Raw genomic sequence first — 19,630 nt, 5'->3', positions numbered from 1 at the left:
GATTGTCTGGATATTAAATGTAACAAGTATACGGGATGGCAGTGGTGGGGGGGGGGGGGGGGGGAGGCTCGAGGAGAGGTCTGGGAACCACATTTCACTGTTCTGTTTCTTACGAGCTGCTAACGCCTAGATGATAAGATTGGAGCCACTTTATCATCTGAGACGAATGGTAGGCAAAGTCACTTCCATACTCACTGCCCCAGCTATATTCCAGCTGCTTACTTACGCTTCCCTTTGCCTGGAAACAACTGGACACCATTACAGTTTTCTAACCCTGGACCAGGGGCGTCATTAGGTACGATCACTGATTAAATGATTAGCCCCTATGCTACTCCTCCTTAAAAAAACAAGAAGTCAAGTCACAGGTAAACTTGGCTTAGCCCGATCTTTGCAATCACTAATAACACCCCTGCCCTGGACAGTTCCTGCGCTCCATTATTAACAGGAGCCACTGTCGGAAATATTAACTACTCAGGTTCTACTGAACAAAAACAACTTGCACCCCCGCCCGGTCCCCCATCCCCCACCGCCCCCCGCCCGGTGTGCCTGCTCGTGCTCCGAACTTCCTGGGGCAGGTAGGCTGCGGGATCACAGCGACCCTTTACTGGCGCATGTGATGAATGGTTAAGCTGGCGTGCACTGTTTCCACAAACACCTCTTCCCCAAAACCGGTGAATAAACTAGAGGAAGCACGTCATTTGAGGGACTTGAGATCATTCTGGAAGCTGAGCGGAGGCGGAGAAGCGCGGAGCGGCCGTTGGCTGCCTACTGCTCTCCGAGCAGTCCTCTCTCGCACTTCTTATTTTGATAGCACGTATTTGTTAATCTCCCAAGGATTTCACACCGTATTGAAAATTCAGCCATGCTTCACTAAGACACTCTGTCCTTTTCTTCCTCCCCCTTTTTTTTTAACTGCCACAGTTCAAAAGCAGGCAGGGGGGGCCGGCCGCCCATACAAATCGCAGCCAAGCCACATTTGCCTTATTGATAACCTCATTTCCCTCCTTTTCTGCAGTGCTTTCATCCTTTCGGCTCCCCAGATCTTTTTCATTCTTTGCTCTTTGCTCCCAGTCCACAAGGTATGGTTCCCCCCCCCCTGACTCAGAAGGGAGCAGGGTGGGTGGTGATCGGGAAGTGATTGAGGGGGTGGGTCCAGCAAGGCCTCGTTCCAGGTGGCCAGACTGCGACCTCCACCCGAAGCCTCTCAGCAGGCCTTAGCTAGCAGTGCCCTACTCAGCGGAGCAGCCCTGCTCTGCTCACGCCTCCACACCTCCTCAGATTCCTCTGGTCTTTACACAAGCTCATTGGCTTGCACCAGCGTGTCCTTTATAGGGTATATCTGACCGGCCGCAGAGATGCAGCAGGAAGTGCCGGAGAGAGCATCAGAACCAGGTGGAAAAAAGCCACGTAATACATATAAATTCCTTTTTTTTTAACCAAATTAACCAGATAACGGGTGATAGATTGTTCTTGCACAAGACACCTTACTGCTTTTCACATGATCAGCAACTTGGATTAAGTGGTCAGTCCAGAGGTCCTGCCTTTTAATTTAACAACTCTTGTACTGTTGGTGTCCATATTCTTGCATCTGACCTGTGAGCATTCCTAGCTTTCTTAGTCTTTTATTTCTAAAGAGTTAAAAAAAAATAAACTGTCATTATTGTTTTTTTTTCTTCTAAAGATTCATGCAAATCATCTCACCATAAAAAGCAAAATGTACTTCTTGAAAGCTCCAGCTCCCATGTGTTGTCCAGAGACATCACTGGAAGGGATCTCCTTTTGGTCCGACTATCACTATTCTGTGATTACCGAACTTAGTAAAATGTCCTGAATGTCTAGGGTAAGATCACAGGTTTCACATGAAAAACATTTGGTACATGATTATAGGGTCACGTTGCAGGGAAAGGCCATTTGTCAAAGCGACATCTGAGTACTGAAGTAACATGCAGTCCGAAGAGTCACAAAGAAAAGCAGCACAGTTTATTCCACTGAGCTAATCAATGTTGCACTGGAATGGCACCCTGGGAAGGTTCTCGTCACGTATGACAATCCGTATATGTGTGAATGCCTGCGCAGCATCGCTACAGTGTGCAGGATGGTCCTTCACAGACGCCGGCATGAAAAAAAAAAACAATATCTGCACAGTGGTGAAACAAAATGGGCCATAAAATTAAATTGGAATCTGCTTTTAACTGCTGTGTGTCACTGTATTTATCCTGCCTGTTTAACTCCTGGCCGTGCTGAGAATTGATACATGAGGCAAGGCAGTGAGATGGTGTTATATTCTCTGTGTCAGCGTGGGCACCTAAAAGTGAACTTTTCGGAGACGCTGAGCAATACTGTACTCCCATGTCATGGTACCAAATAAGGAGCCTTTGCACTGTGCTGTTTGAAGCTGCGAGGAAGGTTGTGACGTTCTGAGGGCTACAACCAGAGGGACACAATGCAGTGAGTAAAGAACAGACAAAAACACCAAACGCAGAGGCTGGAAGGCTGGAGAACAGGTAAAACACCGAGCACAGAGAAAAGCAGAGAATACCAAAAGCATAGGCTGAAGGACAGGTAGAACACCAAGCACAGAGAAAGGCGGACAACACCAAACAGGGAGGCTGAAGGACAGGTAGAACACCAAGCACAGAGAAAGGCGGACAACACCAGACAATAAATTAAAGAAGAGACAGAAAACACGATAAATAGTAAGTGAAGGGCACACAGAACTAGTCACAGTGAGTGAAAGGCAGCGATCACCAAACACAGTGAATGAAAGACAGACAACTGCCCTCTGAACTCCAGATAAAGAGCAATGTACAAGAAAGTGGTTTAATATATGACTAAATGTCAAAGGTCAGGCTTCACGGAATTACTCTTTAGATAAATAACTTTACAGCCATGCACACAATCTTTGGAACATATAGTCCAATGCAGAGTTATAGCTAATGTTAACCACATCATCATAACCACAGGGACCATTAAAAGGCAATCTGCTAAAACAATACTTTGGTGCCTGGATTTGAATCTGTCTCTTATGTCTTATGTATCCTCTGCTTGTAGAACTTTGACGCAAGAAGAGAATAATTCAGATGCAAGATGTAATTGACAGCAAAATAAAATGATGGAACACAGTACCTTTTCATGTTTACTGCTGTATTAGACTCTTCTGTGAAAATGAAATTACACTGTATTGTTTTAACAGGGACTGCCTGCGAAAGGCAAAACTGCTTCATGTGCTGCACATTTCTTCTGCTAATTCCAGCAAATGACATAACTTGACCCATATTCACAAAACATCACAAACTAACTAACCCTCGTCTCCCACACATTATCCCACACTTCCACCCAAGACAAATGGCACACAGAAAGTAACCTGATATTGGATAGTACAGACTACCATTGACAGTCACCGATTATCAAGACCTTCCACTCCAAAGCTACACTCTAACTACCTTTGACTGACCAAAACTGACACTTGCTGCTCTGAAATGGCACAGTTATAAAGCACCACAAACATTAAATGCCAATATTTTTAAGCGAATCTGGTGAGCAGTTAAAAAGAATTTTTTGCAGCACTTTTCTGCATTTCAAGCATAAAACATATTGCAAAGTACTGTCAATTTAGTAATTAACGTTACAGATATCGTGCATCCACGCACGTTGACAACCTGGTAACATTTACATTTTTGTGGGATGTATTGTTGTTTGTTTGGCTGTTTAATTGCTTTTTTGCTGAATACATACTGCATCGCTACTCCTTTAAATTTTTCCCCTTAAAGTGTTCCTTGTTTTCCAATAGGTGGCACTGTTGAGTTTTCAAAATGCAGAATTGTTTTTCTTCTCTTTACCGTTTAGACAAACTAATGCATGGTTAATAATTTTATTAATTAGCAAACATAATTTAATAAGTATTTGTGTAACTGCATTAACCGATTTTACGCAAAAAAAACATTTTAATACAGTAATACGAACGCTAATCTGAATAGTTTTTATTAAGAATTCGGGGTTACTGTATCTCATACAAAACGAGCACTTGAACGTATCTTTAAAGCAAATAAATATGAGGTAAAGAGTGCACAAGTAAATGTACACCCCGACACACATTTAAAATACTTTCCGCCTACATGGGCAGTATGTGCGCGTACAAAGAAATACGATCGAGCAATTGCGATATTAAATCAGTCTGATGTGTCGCTAACGCATTTAAGTTAGCCGTCCTGTAAAATATACCGCTCGCATAATGAGTGTTTTCCGACATTTTTCATTGCACAACATTCGTAAACAAATACTGTTCGTTTTATTCCTGTTCGCTACGCTAGTTATTTCATTATTGCCAGATTTTTTGCAATATTGCTGTTTGTGCAATACTACGCTTGCAGGGATATCTCCCCCCCCTCCCGCTGGATTGCTTATTGAAACGTAACCTACGCGCATTCAGTTGCACTATACCTCAATTTAAACATTTTTATTACATTTCTTCACTTCACGTACGGCGGTGCGAAAGAGTTAAGCGTTTCAGTCCCAGCTGACAGTCAGCTGATAGTCCCTGACAGTTGAAAAGTTTTGTTTCTGTACTATTATGTTAATTGGCTTTCAGAGTGAGCGAGCCCATTGGCTCCGAGTCTGAGTCAATTTCCCATTTCAAACTGACGTCAGGACGGCTATAAAACTCAGCAATGCTTTTAAACTCATCTGCTGGGTGAGCCTTTAAAATTCTCCAACAAGCCCGGGGTATTTATTTTTTTCTACAAGACTGCAGTTTGTCTACCACTTGCATCTTCTACCGTCTCCAATTTACGCAGTATATTTTTAAAGAAGCCATGAAGTGTTAATGTTTGAAATACAAGGCTGCCGATATTCTCATGCATTGAAAGGAAAAGGGCGAGACGCGCGCACCGCTCTGATGCGTCTGTGCAATAGACTCTGCAAAGGGAAAATCATTTAGGAAAAGATTGCCGCTGCAAATTGAAAACCTTTTTTCTTGGTTTGAAATAAATAAATAAATATCAAGCTGGCGCACACTCTTTCAAACCAGAACAGTTTGACAGCTGCTCTTCACCCCCTTTGGAGGACTGTCAACAGCAAAAGGATGGCATCAGAACTGGCAATGAGCAACTCCGACCTGCCCACCAGTCCCCTGGCCATGGAATATGTTAATGACTTCGATCTGATGAAGTTTGAAGTGAAAAAGGAGCCGGTGGAGCCCGATCGCAGCATCAGCCAGTGCAGCCGCCTGATCGCCGGGGGATCCCTGTCTTCCACCCCGATGAGCACGCCTTGCAGTTCGGTACCTCCTTCTCCAAGCTTCTCGGCGCCTAGTCCGGGCTCCGGGAGCGAACAGAAGGCGCACTTGGAGGATTTTTACTGGATGACCGGTTACCAACAGCAGCTGAACCCGGAGGCATTGGGTTTCAGCCCCGAAGACGCCGTGGAGGCGCTGATCAACAGCAGTCATCAGCTTCAGAGCTTCGATGGTTATGCTAGAGGGCAGCAGTTTCCCGGTGCAGCCGGATCGGGAGGCACTATGGCCGGGGAAGAAATTGGTTCGGCAGCTGCGGTAGTATCCGCAGTTATCGCGGCTGCTGCAGCGCAGAATGGGGGTCCACACCATCACCACCATCACCATCACACCGGAGGACATCACCAAGCACCAGGCATCCCCTCCAACGGAAACTCGGGAGGAAATCACCAACATATGCATTTGGATGACCGGTTTACGGACGAGCAGCTGGTGACCATGTCAGTGCGAGAGCTCAATCGGCAGCTTCGCGGGGTCAGCAAAGAAGAAGTGATCAGGCTTAAACAAAAGAGGAGAACCCTCAAAAACAGAGGCTATGCCCAGTCATGCCGCTACAAGAGAGTCCAGCAGAGGCACGTCCTGGAAGGCGAAAAGACCCAGCTCATTCAGCAAGTGGATCACCTCAAACAAGAGATCTCCAGGCTGGTCCGGGAGAGGGATGCCTACAAGGAAAAATACGAGAAGCTTATCAGCAATGGCTTCAGAGAAAACGGCTCCAGCAGTGACAACAACCCTTCGTCTCCAGAATTTTTCATGTGAGTCTCCGCTAAAAAGAAAGAAAGAAAAAAAAACATACACATCGAGCTTGTCAACCCCGTCATAAAAGTTCTCCGTGTGAATTATTTTTGTATGGGGCTTGCTAGACCAAGAAACAAGTTTGCCAACTTTTTTTGTCCTTTTTTTAAATTATTTTAATTTTTTTATGAGAATTGGGGTTTGCTCGAGCTTGACAGCGTAACGTTCTTCGTGAGTTTTTTTTTTTTTTTTGTTGGGGGGGGGAGGGGTTGGGGTAGGGGGAGGTGGGGGTTACAATAGAAAGATTGAACTTGGTTCTTCATTGTGGAGCCGGCTCTTTGAAACCTGCCACCAAACTTCAATTTAGTATCATACTTATTATTATTGTTTCTACATTTGTTTAGCTCACGTGAGTTTTTTTTTTTCGTTTTTCTTTGTTCTTTTGGCTTGCTGTGTTATTATTAATAAATACAACGTAGTTTTACATTTTTCTATAGTTGATGTTTGACCTTATAATGTATACGTGTGTGCGATTTCGCACGCGCTTATTTATATGTATACAAGGGTGGAGTCCATCAACTTCAGTTTACCTTTTTTTCACCATTATGCTTAAAACAGAAATATATACATAAAGCACCTGCTAAAATCAACTGCAAGTACCAACTGTAGTGCGGTGTTATTTTTTTGTTTGTTTTTCTTTTTTTGCTTTTTCTTTTTTGCCATCTTCAACCCATTTTCATCTCATGCATTACGCTTACTATTTTGTGTTTAGCGGCAACAAAAAACTGTATAGAAATGAATGCATACATCGTTTATAAAGAGACGACATATTATTAAAAGGCCCTGCATGCTGGACATGTACGGTTTTCTTTTTTTTTTTCCTTCTTTTTTGTGCTTGAGAAGGGACTCTCTTGGATGACGCCGGCATGGTATTCATAACTTTCTTTTACTGCCTCATCACTTTTTTGGGACTGCAGCAAAAAAGTGAGAGGGACATCCTTCACATCACCTTCCATGCGTCTAATTAGTTAGACTAGCTTTGCGGAATCTACACCCATTTTTACACAGTGAATGCAATGACGCATTCCCATTGAAAGTTGTCAGACTCTATTCCTCGTTGTCAAGGGGGAAAAGGACTTAAGCATTTATATAAGAAAGGAAATCCCGTTTGGGGACTAAAACTGTTTATTGCTTAAAGCGGATTGTTTATTTGAATAAGTACCCCATCTATATGCATTTGGTAACTCTGGAATTCTATGGATTCCTAGTATATAATTTAAGTATAGTTTTATAATCTGTAAGCCTAAGAGTTAATATGGTTATGCAGCAGGTTGTAATTAAAAAGGAATGTGGTAGATAACTTAGGTTTTCTAGATGTAGGTTTTATAATGGTCCTATGCACTAAATTGTTCCGTGTTTTTCTTTTGTTAATGTTGGAGGGGGGGGGAGGGGGGTTAAAATCTGTAAAATAAAACGGGGTTTTTAAATAAGAAAACAGCTTTGCGGCATGTGCTTGCAATTCAAACAGAAGCTTGACAGATGTAGCCCTTGTTATGCGTACCACTGACTGTATTTTAAGCCAAAGTATTATATGGAGAGACTTCTACTCGCTCAGCGGAGACGACCATCCGTTTGCAAATGTATTCCTCTCAAAGAATTGAAGTATTTGGACTGAATTGCACTAAAGTATAGCTTACAATCCTGTATTACAGAATGGAAACTGTTCAAAACGCTAATATATATATAAAAAATCATTCAGGACATTGCTCGAGAAATTAACGATGCGATTTTAATAGTTGTATTGTGATACAGGGCTAAATATTTTTCAAACCGAATCCATAATTTTCAAGGCAATAATATATTGATCAGCTATGTCTGGATATTAAGAATTAGGCAGGGACTGACACCCTGATTGTGGAAAACGGGGAAATATCATCCATCAATAAATTTTTTAAATATGTTAATTGAAACATTTCTTCATTTATATATATATATATATATATATTTTGCTGTGCAAAATTATTTCACTCACTAACCATATGTGATGTTCATGTATGTGCTTATTTTCATTTCATACCATTAAACAATATGCAATAAATAAATAATTGTAAATTGGGCTTCATTTAGTTTTTCAGTCCTTTGAGCACGCATTAACCTTAACTTAAAAAGTATTGAGGTTTGTGAAACTTAGTTCCAGTAGCGAAGGCTGTCAGATATCGCAAACGGCATTGTTTTGCATTTATGCTTAGTGATATCAAAGTTTTAAATAATCGACTGTCGTAACATTCGCCCTTTCTTTAAAGATCGTGAGATTTAATACGCACGTACACAAAGGTTCTACATATGTTTATGACAGGCGATTATCTTCAGGTCGTAATATACTATACTTCTTTCCCTTATATTCTTCAAAGGTGGTATTCAGCGGATACATCGATGTGTGCTGGTATCCGTAAACACTGCTTCATGCATTACATCAGATATATGTTGGAAGCCGTAGATAGCAAAAGTTTTGTAACTGGCAAACCAAAGATATGTTAAATGAAAAAAAAAAAAACTTTCATTTCATGACAAATCGCTAGGGTGGTATGAAATCGGAACGAAGACAGCGTATCGCACTGCTACAATTAAGAAGAAATGATAAACTTTAGCAATATTTAAATGCGATTTTTCATTCCTGTAAAGTAACGGGAGATTAACTGGTTATTTTAAGACTGACAAAGACGGGGCGGTGTGTAAATCGAGACAAATATGACTAATCGCATCTGAAAGTCGAAGATACTTCTTACCACCAGAATGAAGTAAAAGAGTAGACCAAGGTTTTATCTCAGGCAATTGCGCATGTTGAAAGCAAGAGGGAACAAGACATAAGTAAATGTATTGAATAATTTCAGTGCTGCCTGGCCTTCCGCCAGCATTGCACAACTTTCAATAGGAACAGTTCAAGCTGTCGTTAAATCATAGTTAATTATTCATTTGAAGGCAAACGTTTGGCGTTCAGTTTGCTTAGGCAATTTTCTATATGCGGGACCCTTTGAACCCTCAAAGTTTAGATGTTATCCATTAACTTGTAAATAAGAAAATCATATTGAACTTAGAGAAAGGCGGAGCAGGCTCAAGTGAGACAAAATTTTCATTGGAAGAGATTTTTAAAGGGCATTAAAAGTACATCTGTTTACTTGATTTAAAAAATCATCATGTTTATTTCATTAAATCACTGCATGTCTGGCAGTAACATCAAGGTTCATATATTATTTTTACTAGCCTTACAATTGTGTACACACGTGGATCATTCATAAATTAAGTGCAAGATGTAGCCTCAGGTTAAAATGAAACCGTGCATTTAGCAAATGCATTTTTGTGTGATCAGTTTTAAAGCAATGAGGTTAACTCACTGGATGTTAATGGCCAGTATTATGTATGTCTTGTGTTCATCAGTTCAGTTACTTGTGTCCTAAAGTCCAGAATGAATGAATGAATGAATTAAATGCGCTATGTTGTTCCATCTGTCAAATTGCGACCCCTTCCCATTTTGTCCCATATATCGCTGCGTTCATTCACCTAATGTGGGCTCTGCTTTGCACTTAAATGTCTGGAGATGTAGGTGTTGACCTGTATTTAAACATCCTCACATCTGAGGGATGGTGTTTTGAGCCTCAGCCATACGGCATGTGAGTAGTGATCAGTAGGATTTTGCTTTGCATAAACAGCAGGGGAAGTAAGGGCCGATTGTAAAGCAACAGCTACGCGTTTTGCACGGAAAGAGAAGCAAAATGAGGCAGGAGGGGAGATGAATTTGATTAGAGAGTCATTTGTGACCCCTCTCAAGTGCCATGTGTGAACAAGAATGTACCTGCATGTGTTATGTACCTGCATGCGTTATGTACCTGCATGTGTTATGTACCTGCATGTGTATATGTACTTACACATAATTGATTTTGAATACTACAATAAGCATGTTTGCGATTCCCGCATGCTGTGGGCCACTAGTACTTAAAATTATGTTTGTTTGGTTTTTTTTTGGCTTTTTTCTTTGTGCAATGCTTATAATGCAGTAGAGTAAGAGAAGGGGAGGGGTTATATATAAGTATGTAATTGTTAAACTGAGAAACTGTAGTGTCTGATCCACAAACCATGTGCTCGGGAGGTGTCTGTTACAGGGTGATGCATTTTGCCATCTGATTGTGGGAAGAGTTCCTGTCAGCTCGGGGCTTGGGTGCAATCTTAGAATGACCATAGTATATATATTCCACAGCACAGGCTAGCCGCGGCACAATCGCATACAAACAACAGCCCAGGGGAGACGTTACTGACTGCCGAACAGCGTGCAACAAAATATATCTGTTCTGCTTCACATAGTAACAAAAGACGACCTCGCAGGTATTTGCAGTATTCACATATGCTTGAGAGTGTCTTCGAGGACATGGGTCCTGTGTGTCCCCGCGTCTGAACGCCGCCTTCGTCCCGCTGTTCAGAGGTGTGATGCTCTGACGCCAGGATCCTCCAGTATAACGTGCAGGAACTGTCTTATAGAGCGCTGTGTATAGGGAACAGCGCTTATACTGGGAAGTACTGCGATGCAGCTGCCTGGACAGAAGCGACTATGGCGGTAATAGAGACGGCAGGCCAAGCAGCTGTAGGCGAGGAGCCTGGTGTAGTTACTTATTTTGGACTGCAAGTTCCATGCCATCTGTAATGTATTTTCTATATTTCAGGAAGCCCCCTGCTTGTCTCGCGGTCTGAAATAGTACTATGCCCTAAGACACAACCTGGGGTTTTCTTTCAGTCTATGTGCTTTTCCTGATTAGTATACTGGTGGGCTGGGTATGTATAGGCATACTTCATTATATGTAGATTATATCTGTGTTTTACAGATATTCCAAAATTGCGACACGTCTTGCCCAGCAGCATCTACGCGGCCTTTTAGTCAGTTTGCATTTTTCAGGTTATGGCATTCCAGGTTACGAGAGAGGGACTCTCTAAATCCATCTTGCAACATTATTAAAACATTCATATTTTTTAAATTACAAATTTGTTCTGTGTTGCCGCGCGCATCACTCCCCGCTGAAGTTTAACGAGATATTGCTTCTCGGCACGTGGGGTTCACCGCGATGCCATGGAAGTGTTCGCGTGCCACTAAACGAATGTTGACATTCACGTCAGCAGTTTTTTTTTTAACAGTGTTAAGACAATTGTTAATTGCGGCAATGTCTAATCTGACGTCAAAACGTGAGACCAAAGCGCAATGTGTCACTGTTTTCCCACAACATGGAAGCGCGCGTGCTTTCCCTGCAACCAGAGAAAGCATTAATGGTCAGTGTGCAGCTCGACACGGGTGTCCTTTGTAGAGACAGTGACACGAAGTCATTTTGCATGAATTGTTTAGCAAGTATGTTCCATCCTAATAGTACTGAAGGTCCAGTCGGGGACATCCCGTTTGTGGGGCGTTTATCCCCCTGTGCTCCACGCCGAAGGGATTATTCCGCATCCCGGACATGCCAGTATCCCTCAGCGCTTTTTCGGGCACCGCAACAAAATTGAAACGGCCTGCCCTGATGCAGATTTTCTGATTGCTTTCTTAACTCGTTTCTTGCGTTCCTTACATTTTTTAAAAAAGATATAAAGCAATGCGGTCATTTGTGGTACAAGTCAACTGGCCAGTTACGAAATTACCAAAGTAGCCTATACCCTAAACCATTCGCTGTGAGGGCTCAGTGCGCTCAAAACCAGCAAGGATGTTCGCCAGATCTCGAAACAGGAAACACAACAGCACGGACGACAAATGACAAAATAAACTGCGAACGGATTAAAAAAAAAGTCATTTCAGAGTCGAAATTAAGTAATTGGGTATGCTTCCACCTGAAACACTTTACGTAAACTAAGGCAAAACGAAACATCATATAACCACCCTATCTGCCAAGTAAGGGTCAGATCTATAAAAGCGGGAATACATGTGCGTGGATACCGCAAGGACAAGCCAACATAGCGGAGCCCGAAGCACCACACGCAGAAGCCAAAAGCGCGTCTTCGAGGTCCCCGCTTCGCTTCCTACACATAATAGAGAAAGCGCTTCTTTCAAGGACCGCAGCAAGATGACATTTTCAGAGTCTGAATCATTCTTTAATGCGTCATTCCCAAATTAATATTGCGAAAAGGATTCGTTTTAAACTACTTGCAAGATGACACGCTACAGAAATATATGTAATTTTTGAACACTCGGCTGGGTTTGAGGCGGTATCTTAAGCAGCAGATCGAACAGATAGGCTACTTCTCTAAACAGAAAGAATCACGAGCAACTGATTTAATAATAAATCGAGCCAAATTATAAAGTCGTAAAATATGTTGCTTTTCGGTGTCACAGGCAGACCATAGTTTTTAAAAATGATGTGTAATACGGCTTATTAGTACGTTCATATAAAAAAAACTAAATGGCATTTCTGAAAATAAATGTATTTACTATTGTTGTTGAATGGGGGAGTGCGATTGCAGGGTCATTAGTTTTACTTAAGGAGTAACAAACCAGTGCCGCTTTGTGAATCATTTTTGTTAATTAAAAATCAAAAGCATTGATATTCAGAATTAGCTTTCAGAATCGGTATATGTTAAAACTCGTTACTGCATATTGAAACGCCTCCTACCTTTTTACAGTACGCTAATATAAACGAATATAGTTATGCATGTCTAAATCCAGAAATCATTGGATGTAATGTATGCAGATTTTAAATAATATAATTTTGCCAGCTCTGTAGTTACAGCACCCCCAAACAGATATTACTGGTCGGAAACTTGTCTTGGGTGTCGGAGGGGAAGGATTACAGAATGTCTTATAATACTGACTAGTAATAAGAATCTGACCTTGTTAGCACTTCCATGAAATGGCACACCATTCATCTTAGCTTTTTCAGTGTTTTGAGCAGTTACAGCTTTTGCAAAGGCTTTTCCGATTGCTGCTTTGAGTAACATAGCTATGATGCATCACTTTCACGTCGCCCACGAGTTAGCGGACGGATCTGTGGACTTATTCTGTAGTATAATCTTTATTTACACAGTATACTTCTGTTTAACACGCAGGCTTACATTTTTAACCTTAAAAGTTGAACGTCATTTTTACAGTATGATGCTAAATATCGGTTTGGAAAATGGATGGATGGATGGATGCTAAATATATAGTAGTTTACTATATCACAGAACATTGCTTATTTCATAGCTCCCTTTCAGTCGTATTAACACAGCCATTCACTTTATTTAATAACTCTGACTAGGTGCACTGAGCGGGATCTGATGATTGTATATCTGGAAGTCTGCTCGGTATGTCTTGCTGATGTAGAATACATTCACAAATATTGCATCTTATTAGAGGGCAGGGTCTTTTGCATAAACCTCGTACGTAGAAAATGGGGTTCAACCCAGCATTTTCAGAACTTGGACAAGGCCGACTATTTGGTGGGTATAGATGTTGCGCAGATAAGCTGTTTCCTTATTACCTGTTTTTTTCTATACGTTATGCTGTTCAAACATTCATGCGTCGGCGGCGTAACTTTGCGTCTATATCAGTGCTTAATCAGCGCAGCCGGGATAACATTTATTTGTATCTTTTTTTTTAAACTGTGTTTAAAATGACCAACTTTTGCAAACTGATTGCGCTGAAACAATCGCTGGAGAGTACAATATGCTAAGTAGTTCAGGTATTCCAAAGGTAACGATTTTAAACGATTGAATTAAGACTCGTTTAGTTGTAATGACGTTTCTGCTTTGGAGTAAATAACCGCATCTGTATTTTGAAAGTGTAATTTCCTGAAATGGACGCTTCGACATTGTTGGAAAGGGGACCCAATTACGCGCTGGAGTTCTAATTAGGCTACTGAACACGATTTCGAATCCTATAGCTACCGCAACGAATACTAATAGTAGTAGTAATACTGAATTTGTTGGTTTCGATATTTTTTTAAAGTTTAAATTAACACGAACAGTTTGATCGCTGAAGAATAGGAAAGATTTAGCCTTAGAAATGGTTATATTATAGACTCAGCTCTTTAACTTAACCTCATTTAAACAAAAACAAGGCCCAGAAGCAGGTAATCTGCAATCTTGAACAATTTGATTATATATATTTAAAAAAATATTTTTGTTACTCACTCATAGACTCTTAAGCATCTACGTCTACTTTGACGTTGACACGATAAATCACGAGAGCATTTGTGCCTCTTTGAATCGCTCAGCATCTAAAGGCCATGACAATATCTGGGGTCCAAAATAAGTGAATGTGATGCAGTGCGTGGCAATTTATTCTTGCAAAATAAAACCACAGATCACTGTTAGGAGAGATACTACTGCTTCGTATCTTACAGATTCCACTACCAAGGACAGATATAACACATTATAGGCAGCTGTCGACTTACGTAAACACAAGTAAATCCGGACTAAGGCAAAAAATATCCTCAATAAATAGCTTACAGAAGCTTTAATGCAAAAAGGCCACAAACACATGTAAGTACATTTACACTTTATCTTTTTATTTATATAAAATGTGTTGCTTAGTACACATTAGTATATTTTTGGCTTATGTGTTTTTTTACTATGTATTGTCTTGAATTGTATGGGAAGGTAAATTCAACTTACATAAAGTTTAATAACTTTAAGTAGTTTAAAGTTTAATAAGGGACTGTGAAACGGATTACTTACGTCAGTCGACAACTGCCTGTACACATTATATTTGCATCACCTAAAAATAGATTATGGTTTGAATTATGTGTTACGTGACTTTATTTAAATAGTAAAAGCAGGAACTGGTCTAGAAATCTCTCTCTCTCTCTCTCTCTCTCTCTCTCTCTCTCTCTCTCACGCGCACACACACACACGCGCGCGCGCACACACACACACACATAACAGACTGAATATTTTTCAGCCTTAATGTAGGGCTTTACCACTTTGTCTTGTAGATGTGGCTGTGAGGAGCCTTCACGGTCTCTTATCTCTGATTGGTGGTAGGTTGCTAATGGCTCAAGTTGATAAAAACGGGGAGAAGGCAAGAAAAAAGCGAGAAAAAAGGCCGCTGTGACCTGAAGAAGAATTTCTCTGCCATGACAATACACTGTTCAGGGTCCCCAAAAATTAAGTGTTACGCTCAAAAACCTTGAGTGATGAAAAAGTGTGCAGGCTGTCGCAAGCCGTATCTTAGCAAATCCTTCTGGGGAGCCTCTTGTGACAAAGCAATGCAGCATTTCAGATTTGTGTTTCACACTTAAAGAAGCCCGTTTATGAGGATGTAATTACCAGTTAAGTTTAATAACATCTCCAGGTCCCAATTTTTTAAATATATGTAGTTTCTCTCCAAATAATAACAGTTTCATCAAGCTTGAAAATGTTTGCGTTTGCCGCTTTTAAAAATATTGACGAATGTGCGTGTGCCTTGTTCATTTGTAAGGGTTAATTACAGGGGTGACACTAGGGTTACCTTTCAGAGTCACAATATTTCCCTTTGAGGTCAATAATATGAAAACTTGTCTATGTCCATACATATTGACATTCGAATCATTAACATATATTAGGCTATAATATCCTTTAAGCTGAAGTGACAGGGTCTGTGTGGAAGGAAGTCAATGTTTAAAGTGGTGTATTTAATTCTGCTTGTGTGCGTCGACCTACACAGGCCTATTACAAGTATACTGAGATATTCAGAAGAATAAAAGGCTGCATAACCAGCTGTATGTAGTGGTCAGACCCAGCACTGAAGGTCCTGCAGATCTTGTAAGATTTAACCCAGCAACATATCAGGTCAGTTTATGCATCCACATATCTTGGCTTCAGATTTATTTTTCCTTAATTAGTAATCAGATACCCTTCCCGTAAACTGTGATTTATACACAGCAACAGAGATGCTTTCCATATGATCTCATGGCAAAATATAAAGGCTTTACGGTACTCAGAGTCAGCGGTGGAAATTTCAGATCCAGAAAGTAAAAATCCAGACCAGGATTTTGTTTCAACCAACCAGCTGTGTACTCTGTGACAGGGACTCTTCATACTTAATTGGCTGGTTGAAACAAAATCCTGGTCTGGATTTTTACTCTCTTGACCTGAAATTTCCACCTCTGCTCAAAGTTACGCACACACTGTTTACATTTTGTAAGCCACATGTAGCTGCCAAAGATACTGACCTCCATGTGGGACATATAAGGATTTCTCAGCAGCAAACATTTTTTGAGATTTTTGTTTATTAGTTTACCTTAAATTCAATTTTGCGGAAGGTAAATAACGTACATTTTTAAAAAATCACGGGTGCTTTACAGTTGGTTTGTGATGTATTACATCAATTAATTTTAGCAGTGGCCTGGACAACAGGTCTGGGATGACAAAGTCATGGTGGAGAAACATGCAGCACACTGCTCCGCCGGCATAGAGACGACCACGGTGTGGCTCGGATCCACACAGCATCGTGAAGGTCATCGTAAGAAACAGGAAAAGACCTCACTTTAAATCTGAGAGAAAAATTAGAAATGTAGATCAGTTACAATGCATGCATTTTTACTGGGAGACACGTTATTTCCCCTCTGTGCGGCAGAAAGTTGAACTGCACTACAGATAGATTTATAAGAAGCCTCATTATAGTATTTTCCTTGAAAGCCTCCCTTGCTTCAGGTTATGCTGATAATGAGGTGTGCAATGCATTGTAGCGTAATTTCATCCCTCTAAAATGTACTGAAAGTAAGAAACAATAATTTAATCTGGGTGTATCCCAATTGTTTTGTGCCAGAAAGCTAATTAAAATATATATATATATATATATATATATATATATATATATATATATATATATATATATATATATATTTTTTTTTTTCTTTTTTTTTTTCTGAATTAATGTTTATTATTCATAGACATTTAGACAATGGAGTAATTATCCTTACTCAATGCACATTTTTGTTTTCTTAAATAAAATGCATGTTTGTACACATTTTACATGATTTAGTGCATGATGAGGAAAAAATATAAATAAAAAACAGTGCTTTTGAAAATAAAACATTTACTTAAAATGTCTTATATAAACAGGTAGGACTTCAGTATAATATTCCGTCATGCGTCAATGAACATTTCTCAATAAATGTTTTCCTTGAGGTCAATCAATACACAAGCCAGTACCAACCTCTCTAAATTTTAAATTAGAGAAATTATTTACATTTATTTAGCATGCACCAAAAAAAAAGGATAGACACATCTTTGAGGTCAGCAGCCTCTAGAAAGTTAATGCAGATTTTTATTTTACGGTCAAGGGGAAATGCTTTGATTCATTTTGACTTGCATAGCGTCTGCATGTTTTAATTCAAAGTGATTTATATTTGTTGTCCGTCAGTCCATCATTTCAGGGCAACATGCCTGTTTCTTTAGAGTTTGCTGGAGCTCAGTAAAAATGTTTTACGTGGCATTTATTTGAAAACCTAATAATTGAAATCTGCCACTGCCCCCCACTCACCATCAAATGATTCCTTTTGAACTGCCCCTTGATTCTCTTCTTTCAGAATGCTCCACTAACAGGTAGATATTTGCATGCATACATTGATTTCCTTTTCCCCGCGGTTTATCTTCTAAATTCAATAACTTTTTCTCATTTATTTACTGGTATTACCCAGTTATCTATTTAATTAGTAAAAGCTGTCCAGTTCCGACTTGGCGAGAGCTACCGCCTAATTTCATGAGGTCACAGCACTTGCATGGTTCTCTTCCTACAGATGCACTTATTACATAGTAATTAATCACTTTAATTAACTTTAATTTAATTGAATAAGTATTAAAATAATCCAAATGATATGGTTTTGCGAAACAAAGCACTGCTACATCGTTCATCTGTAGGAGATGCAATTATTTTTCACATTTAAAGTGAAGGAATTACCCACTCTCTTTCAAGTATTATTGATTGCTTGATGGAGGTTGGCAGATGCAGACAGTGCGGCCTGCAGGAACTGCGCAGTGCTTACCCACGGCATCGCAGACTGGGGCTGATTGTGCAATGTGCCACCTGGTGAGTGCACCAGGGCCGTGTAGCACAATGGTGCAGATTCTCACTGGAATGCGCACCTAAGCCAGGCACTTAGTACTGTGACAGCCTATTTCCAGCTTTTTTTGACGCAATAAGGCTTTCATTTATTTAAAAAAAATCAGTGGTTTCTTGTCCCATGAATATCAGCAGGAAACACAAGGTGAGGAGGGGGCACTGCAGCTTCAAACTGAATAAAGCCGACACAAAATAGCCTCATAATGGAAAAGCAAATAACATACATCTTTTACAAAATTGCACAATTTTTACTGAACAGTGAAACAGTTCAATATCGCAAAAATGAAATACAAAACACCAAAAGGCAATTGATCATAGCTCATTATATACAATTTTGTGCTTTAAAAAAAAAGAACCTGGACACGATTTTTTTACTGTTTTATGTGTTTTCCACAAATTGTATGTTTTGTATTCTCCCAGAGACTTATTTATGAATTTATTTTTATGAAGGAAAGCGGTTATTGAGCCATTTAAATCTTGCAGAAAGCACACGTCAGAGAGCCAGCATAAGGCGTACGGGAGCTGAGCCCAGCGTGTGCTGTGCCTGCATCTCAATAGGGGCTTTGGCCGGCCGCAGAGCCCCTGTCTTTCCTGAAGAAGACTGAGGCAGCCAGGCCAAAGAGACATTGATCTCACAGCCAAGCAAGGTGACCGGACAAGGCCTTTCAAAATCGGATTTTTTTCTTGTTTGCTTTCTCTTCTGGAGGAGATGGAATCAGCCCTAAAGGATACCTGGTCCCCTATCTGCAGGGTGGATTTGGTGGAGTAAATTACTAGAGTAAAGGGCAATTGTTGGGGGAGGGAGCTTAATAAGACTTTGTGAGGCCCAGTTTACACCGGATTGATATGGAACCTTCTGTAATCTGTCCCCCTTCACTCTTACGCATTTACGTCATGAGTGTGTGTGCTCTGACTCATCCGGAGTCGCAGCAGAGATCCATCATGGTCATCATAGTATTCGTCACAAGGGCTGGAGAAAAGCTGATAGGCATAAATCAGGGTTCAGAGAAGCTAAGAGATGGAGCATTTTCTAAATGAATGCGCCAAGAACCTGTTCCTGGCGTGATGAGACGTGGATATGCGCGGAACTTTAGACCTGAGGCAGAGTGGACCTGCACCTGTAAGGGTTCCTATTAGATGAGCTTCCCATCCTCTGGTAATCTTGCGACTGGCTGCGGAGATTCTGGCCCCCATAATGTCTGACCAGACCTGACCGGTGATGGCAGATTGTTAATTTGTATTCTAAATCCAACACTCCATCCATTTTCTGTAACTGCGTGTCCTATTCAGGATTATGGGGTGGGGGTTGCAGAGCCTATGGGTGAAAGGCAACCGAGGATGGATGATCACCCCTTAACAAGCCACACTCATGGGCAACGTGGTTATTACAATTCACCTTAGCACCGGGGGGGGAATGAGTCAAGAGAGGAAGTTCCACACACGAAGCCATGGCAAAGCCTCGAACCCAGGTCCCAGAGGTATGATGCCATGGTGCTAATCACTGCGCTACCCCTTGAATTTGAACGCATTCTTAAACAACACTGTGATGTAAAACAAAG

The 19,630-nt window shown here is 40.7% G+C and overlaps 1 protein-coding gene across 1 annotated transcript in view; it reads left to right on the top strand.

The window, feature by feature from the left end:
* Positions 1-4,620: 4,620 nt before the first annotated feature.
* Positions 4,621-19,630, top strand: part of LOC125751805 (transcription factor Maf-like) — a 99,901-nt gene continuing 84,891 nt past the window's right edge. The window contains exon 1 of the mRNA XM_049031085.1: positions 4,621-6,045. Within this exon, the coding sequence (XP_048887042.1) occupies positions 5,081-6,045 (965 nt within the window). The 5' untranslated portion in view covers positions 4,621-5,080. The remainder of the gene's footprint in view (positions 6,046-19,630) is intronic.

This window comes from Brienomyrus brachyistius, chromosome 11, assembly GCF_023856365.1.
Source record: "Brienomyrus brachyistius isolate T26 chromosome 11, BBRACH_0.4, whole genome shotgun sequence".
In the NCBI taxonomy this organism is placed as follows: domain Eukaryota; kingdom Metazoa; phylum Chordata; class Actinopteri; order Osteoglossiformes; family Mormyridae; genus Brienomyrus; species Brienomyrus brachyistius.
This window is presented reverse-complemented; position numbering and strand designations above follow the sequence as displayed.